Source organism: Delphinus delphis, chromosome X (genome assembly GCF_949987515.2).
Source record: "Delphinus delphis chromosome X, mDelDel1.2, whole genome shotgun sequence".
Classification (NCBI taxonomy): Eukaryota; Metazoa; Chordata; class Mammalia; order Artiodactyla; family Delphinidae; genus Delphinus; species Delphinus delphis.
Genome location: NC_082704.1, coordinates 86,932,814 through 86,940,190, shown reverse-complemented (window position 1 = coordinate 86,940,190; position 7,377 = coordinate 86,932,814). Strand labels below are relative to the sequence as shown.

At 44.4% G+C, this 7,377-nt stretch overlaps 1 protein-coding gene across 1 annotated transcript in view; it reads right to left on the bottom strand.

The window, feature by feature from the left end:
- Nucleotides 1-175: 175 nt before the first annotated feature.
- SLC9A7 (solute carrier family 9 member A7) overlaps nucleotides 176-7,377 on the bottom strand; it is a 149,232-nt gene continuing 142,030 nt past the window's right edge. The window contains exon 17 of the mRNA XM_060002528.1: nucleotides 176-6,000. Coding sequence (XP_059858511.1) covers nucleotides 5,779-6,000 — 222 coding nt within the window. The 3' untranslated portion in view covers nucleotides 176-5,778. The remainder of the gene's footprint in view (nucleotides 6,001-7,377) is intronic.

Genomic DNA, 7,377 nt, shown 5'->3' with positions numbered 1-7,377 from the left:
GGTCCAGGGGCTGCCGTAATTTGTCAATCTCTGTTCTAAATGAAGTTGGAGAGGAATAGCTTCCACCCAGAACAGAACCTCTCTGTGAGGGAAAGAAACAGACTAAGAACAGGATCATACTGCATTCTTCTACTAACGGACAATACGTTTAGAAATACAAAGCAAGATGAGCTCACCCAGTTAATCTTTTTATTTTGAGTTTTGTTAAAAAAAAAAAAGCTTTGAGAAAAATGTGTTAAATATCAGTAAAGGGCAAGAAAACATGTAGCTAGCTTTATAATATCAATCTAAACATATACACAAAGGCAAACAGTAAGTAAAATGCTAGGGAAAGGGAGCACTTTGGGGGCCTAACTCCAGTTTTTCTTATTGCACATAAATAAAGGTTGCCGATAACTCCAAGTCTTCACTTTTTCACAGTTAGACATACTTTAATATTATTTTATATAACATGTTTATATAACATCCTATGTTAATTTTATAAAGCCACCAGTTTGCTACTGTTGAATGGAAGTAAAAGACAAAAATTTCCCCAATTACAGTATGTAAGCTCTCTATAAAAAAATTCCCCAGAAGGTCACATCAGCCCATATTAAATTCATCCTATTCTATTTAAAAAACTGCTTTTCAGCTATTAAATGAATCTTGGTGGCCTTCCCATTTAATCATTTTAATAGACATAGTAAAACTTCCTAAGTAAGAAGTACCAGATGTATTTTATGTAAAAAATAAAAAACCTAGGAGGTGACCCTACCATGAAGTCATACTTCGAATGAGTGATTTCAGGGACAAATTCCAAATCCATAGACTTAACACCCGCATGACTGAAAATCATCCCACTGCTTCTCCAAAGCCCAAAGCTGGAATAATCACAACTAAAGTCAACCCCCAAATGTCCATGCAGCTAGATACTCACCCAGTAACACTGGGATCTTAACTTTTTTGAAGTGCTTTAGACAGCAGATGTAGAGTTCTTCACGCTGTTTCCAAGTCCTTTTCCACCTGAGTTCCCCCAACACATACAGGCCCAGATAATTTTCCACTGGCCAAGAGTTGAGCTGACCATGACATGTGGCAGTTCTGTGAACCCATTTGAAAAGGTGGCCATCAGGATGAGAAGGTAACCTCTCCCTCTCCCGAGCACTCTCATGTCTGGTACACACCTTTACAAAGGGCAGCAGAACAGGCAGCCCTTCCTTCTCATCTTTTCCAAGGTTCATGTAGCAGAAAACTGGCTGCCTGTGTGTGCCATGTGGGCCATGGTTAGACTATACCCTGCTTACAAAAATAAAACTGACATCAAAAACTTTGGTTTTGCTCTTTACAATTTCTGCTAGCACTGGCTGACAAGATGGGTTTGTTAATTTATAAAAACTCTGCTTATGAAACTTGGAACTGGAAAAAAATGGTTTCTTTCTAGGTCTCGTTTTGAAAGGCTTGTCAAAGAGCCTACTTGCTTTTCCTCGTTAGACATTAGCATTGGTTTCCAGAATATTTCTCTGTAGATTGTTCTTATTAGGTTTTAGAAAGAGGGAAGGTCTTTTGAGGTATCCACATGGTGAAAGCAGCATTCAGGTGGGTCGTTTCTAAACTCTAACTCTTGGCCACTAGATGCCCTCAATTTACTGTATCAGAACGCAGCAATTGACACTGGTGAGCCAGATTCTCATTTAAAAAAACAACAGAAGAGATCAGAATTCAATGATACCAATCTACTGTATTTGACAGACTAGCTCCTACACTAATTCACCTACAGAAGCAACATCAAAAAGCAGGCACGAAACCTGTCAAGTGTCCCATTTCTGAAGTGGAATAAGGAGTCATATACTTACTGAATCAGAAAGCTGACTTTCCAGATGCTCTCAGTCCAGATTGCATTTTATAGCAGATGGGAAAATCAGCTTTCTGATCTACCTCTTAGAACTCGCAATGGGTACCAAGGTAGGTTTCCAAGCGGATGATTTTCCCCTCTGATGAGCTGCTTGTTTGCCCTGCCAGCAACCTCCCCTGAGCGCATCAGCGGTGTTTCTACATTTAGCAATCATTTTGTTCACATTAAATAGCTGACACGACAACATTAACTTCCACTCTGGACATAGAAAGGGAGAGCTATGATGGGGGGTGGGAGGTGTGTGCGTGAAACAGACTTCTGTTTTGGAAAGAACCATTACTTCTTTGCCCGAGACTGAAATGTTCGCGGATAGCTGAGATAACATTTTTTCAGGTTTTCTAAAGAGATTTTGTCAACTGAACCATGAAGGACATTTTCAGGTCTAGAGAACACGGCGTAAAGAGCGCCTTGCTGTTTGCTTGATGAAACATTTGATGTCGCAGCGTGATTTTGGGCTGCAGGGCATCAATGCTTTGTCTGGTCACTCTGAGTCCTGATGGTCAGAGTCCACTTAATCACATATGCCCTTCCTATACCTGTTTCCTAGGAAGAAATACCAAATTTCTTTAAATTCCAAATTTCCTTCTTTAGTTCAGTTCTCCTTGTAGTCCCCAAAAAGAGTATGAAAAGGAATTGCAGGCGTTTTTGTCTTTCCTGTGTCGGTGCTATACAAAAGTTTGTATCTCCTTAATTACCTGCTACCGACACCACCCCCACGTGACAGCAAAGTGATCACAACTTTCCACTTAATACGGGGCCTCTGCTCAGGCAATAAATGGGCCCATCCTTACCCTGAGGAGTCCATCGTGGATGCAGGCATGGGGACAAGCAAAGTGTGAAGAGAAAGAAAGTTCACTTGACTGCAATGGGGACTATTAATATAATCTCAGGTTAAACTGCAAAGATACCATCTCAGAAACCTTCACATTTGATTAGTCTGCAGCTCAGTTAAGACAAAACCCCTTTTTTCCCACAGATGGGGGCAAACACGACAGGTTTTTAATCCCCCCCGCCAAACATACACTCAAGTCGCCCATCTCTCCTTCTCACGCTCTAAGGTTTTCAAAAGTGACCTTTTAGGTTGCACTTTTTTGTGTGTGTGTGTGGTATGCGGGCCTCTCACTGTTGTGGCCTCTCCCGTTGTGGAGCACAGGCTCCAGACGCGCAGGCTCAGCGGCCATGGCTCACGGGCCCAGCCGCTCCGCGGCATGTGGGATCTTCCCGGACCGGGACATGAACCCGTGTCCCCTGCATCGGCAGGCGGACTCTCAACCACTGCACCACCAGGGAAGCCCTAGGTTGCACTTTAAGAGGTACATTCCTGACTTCTGCAAAGATTAGCATGAAACTCTCACAGCTGCCCAGTCTGTATTACCGATCAACAACTGTTTGTTCCACAAGACTAACAACTAAAATAAAACGTTCATTGCTAGGCCATTCTTTAAGGTTCCAAATAGGGTCCACTGCAAGTTCTAGACTAGAGGCTCTCAACCCTAGCTGTGTATTAGAATCCTTGAGGATCTAGAACAAAGCATGGCAGCCAGGCCCAACCCCAAACCTACTGAATCTGAATCTCTGAGGGTAGGGCCCTAGCATCAATAGTTTTAAAAACTGGCCAGGTAATCCTAATGTGCAGCCAGGGTTGAGAACCTGTGCTCTAGAGCATTCGACTACTGAACTGTCATCCCCCTAACCCAGAACAAACATGTTTATAAGATGACTTGGGATTACTCTCTCAGGGGAACTTTCTTCAGCTGGATGCACCATTACTTAGCAGTTTCGATCTGATTTCTGCCAGACTGGCAACAGACACTCAGCCTTGAGTGAGGTGATTTCAGGCCTACTTTTTTGCCACTCAGCACAGGCATGATGCTTCTGAGAGGTGGAAGCATGTTGATGAGTGGACTCACTTCCCATGACCCCTGGTAAGGTCAGGATTAATCTCCACATCTTGCAAACCAAAATTAGGACGACAGGTCAGTGATTCACTCTGATCCACTGAATAAAAAATCCAACCACATAATTACAAACCTAGCTAACTTTTAGCCTTAGCAAATCTCCATTTACTTATATTTAAGTAGGTTAGAATAAAATGTTTGCAGTGAAGAGGACAAAGCCCATGGATGACCATAAAATCAAAATGGACTTTAGTGTAGATACGAAGGAAAGAGGGGAATAAAAATGATTCAATTATATTATATTGAATCATATGAAATTGCCCTATTTTTTTTAAATGGTTGAATGTCAGCAATTTCATCTGGCTTAACCTAATAATAAAATTTTCCTGGTTTGCATAAATTATCAATCCAAAAACAAAGTATCAAGTAATGTCTTATTTAAAAATTAACCATTAAAAATGCGAGTCAAGAAGATTAAATGACTGACTTCATTATGGGTGTCCTAGACTGAACTGGGCCACTATTTTGTCTGCCATAATAAGAAAAATGCCCACATTTTATGAAAGCATGTTTTAGAAATTGGGTTTTCAAATATACTAGGACTGAAGCATAGAGACATGGGGAGAATCTCAAACTTGGTTTCCAAGAGTTCTCTCAGTATTTCACCTACTGCAGGTGCGGGCAGGTGGAACAGCTCATCCACAAAGAACCCAAGCTAAAAACCTAAATTTTAAAGCACACTTACACATTAAGCTGGTGCAAGGCTCCCCAGATACCAAGAAAATGGCCCTTCTCTACATGGCATTCAATGTCAAGACATCTGGATTCTTAATCTGTCTATAGTAGACAGAACCTTCCATCAAGGTGAATAATGCTGAACTTTTCATTGACTTGCCTCTGATTCCCCATGTGGCCACTGAAATCTCATGTATTTATTAGCTCAAAGTTTGGAATTCTACTCAGTCGTAAGAATACTATCTTGTATTTTCTTTGCAGTTAGTTTTGTTTGCTGTGAGATTTCTTCCCTCCGAATACTAGCTTGTTCCCTCTTAGGCTTCTTACTGCCTTCTCTTCCCTAGATAAAATTGCACCCCACAAATTGTGGTGTTATTTCTAAATCCACAATAGAACCCAGTCCTATTAATCATTTTCCAGGCAGTCAGCTCATATGGGAGCCTTCAAGAACTGACTGATTTTTGCAGTGATATCACCATCAGTTTCTAAACAGTTTCTCCTGTCCTCAGATTAATTAAAAACAACAGTATAACACTATTTTGCCTTTGGTTTCAAACATTTCAGTAACTTCTTCTTTACGGAGATTTCCAGAGAAGGAATTGGAATTCGTTCCCCCATGTTGAAATGTTCATGGACATATTTTCCAACCTTCAGTCTAGAGGAAACACAGGTAGCCAAAAAGGGCAGGAATCCTGATAGGAGGGTGCAGTCACGCAGCCTCGCTGCTGGAGCCTCCACTCAAATTGCTTTTTCATGTTTTCTGGCCCGTTTAACACCAGCTTCTCACAATCCTTGGAGGTCCAATCTCCACTGCCTTCCTTCACGGTCATTTTCTAGCCTGTTCCCCCCCTTGCTATTCCTACAACCAGCTAGACCTGCATCTCTGTGTCTGGATATGAAGCCTCTCCTGGGAAGAACCCCCAGGAGTTCTTCAACCTGCCACATCTTGTTCAGATCTGCAGGTGAATGAATGAAGAGAGCATTAAAGCATGCTATTAGTTTGTTTGTTTGTTTAACTCTGAACAGCGCACTACTATGTGAACAAAGTGGGAATAGGTCTGCATTTGTCTTGATTTAGAGACACTTTAGCCCCACTAGCTGCGTCTTGGGTTAAATTTTAAATGTGAAGATATCTTCAGACCCCAATAAAATAGAAGTGTTTAGTTCCATTCAGTCAAGGCCCCACGTCAAGCTCGCAGCCATCCTCACCCCGCCAGTGGGCCTACCCCGTCACTCAGGGCTCAGGGCGGGGAGTCACGCGTTATCCTCCAGGGGAAACACCAGGCGGGTGCCCCGGCTGGAAACCTTCTGCTCTCCCATTCCCAGGTCTCGTTCCAGCACCTCCTCGGCGCTCGTGGGGGCTGCGTGGGAGCTTGAGGAGCCGTTCGCAGTCACTGTGCTGTCCCCGTAGGTCAAGGTGAGGTCGCCCTCGGTCAGGATGAAATCAGAGTCTTCCTCTCTCAGCGGCTCTTGGTTCTGAAACGTGCAACAAACACCACGAACATCAACAACAAATGGAAGACCACTATTTTCCTGGGCTGAAGCCAACCCCAACCTCAGCTCCTCATCTGAAAAGAGGGATCATAAAACTTGCCTGCCTTGAGCCTCTAGCATGATAACTGGATGCAAACTGTAGAGTGCTAGGCAATGTAAGGCTGTTGCTGAACCAGCACTTCAAACACCAGAAAGCAATTCTGATTTTAAATGCCTGACAGCTTGGGGACAAAAAGTGACAAAAGGGAAGAAAGGGAGATCAGCTCCAATTTTCGGCTTCCCAACCCACAAAGGTAGGAAGGAGTAAGGTCCCTGGGCAAACCTACAAATAGGTTTCAGGTCCTCTCTTCTTTGGGAAGGTCTTCCGGGGGTGGAGGCGGCCTCCTGCCCTGTACAAACCACCGTAAACCCACCTGGTTTACAGTTGAACTACTCTTTGTCCTAGTCAGCAATTCAGGGAAGAGGATAAGCCATAATTAGGATTTCCTTCCTGTCCCCACAGAAACACCCTGATGGGAAGGAAGCCCTCAGGTGGATGAAGCAAGGGACAGAGAGGGAGGGGACGTTTTCTCGAGCATCTATTATACGTCTGCCAGGAACGTCACAGAAGGTCTCGTTTGATCCTCACCCCTTCCCTATGAAGGGCACAGACACTCGGGTCACAGAGAAGAAAACCTGAGAGAACCCATGGAATTTGCCTGTGGCTGTCCAGCTGCTTGGAAGCAGAGTTAGGATTTATGCTGTCCCTAGACTGGTTCTACCCACATAAAAAATGTGAAAAATCACCCCGTCGGGAAGAGGACTGGTGGGGCATCTCATGCTAGGCAGCGGTGGTAGCAGAACAGACAAGGCTGAGCAAAGCAGGCTAAGTGGCAGCCACTTGAAACTATGAGACTACGGGGAGAGTGTCAGGAAGCAGCGTAAAGTCAGGCACAACCTTTCACCCTCCGATGGTTTAACAAGCAAAGCAAGGGGCCCCCGCTGCATGGCCGTCAAACACGGGGAGCTTCTTCCTTGAATGGCAAACATATGCTTCCAAGCCGCTCCACGTAAACGGTTCTTTCTCTCCTACTTCCCATCTCCCTTCAAAGTGCATTTGCGGTCCTTCAGCCTCTACACGACAGGGTCTCCTTGGTGTGGGATGCTGAGCCTACCTCCCTGACAGCCATGTGGCCCCCACTCAGTCTCGCTGCCCGAGTTTGGGGTAGATTCTCCCGTGTCCGGGCCGGGGATCCCCATCTACGTGAGAAACCACCGAAGAGCAGTGATCTCCTCCTCTTCCTGGCGCCCTTGCTTGCGCTGCTGACCTCTTAGGAGGTGCTAGGCCAACGCCTGTTAAATGCACTGACCTAGGGAGGA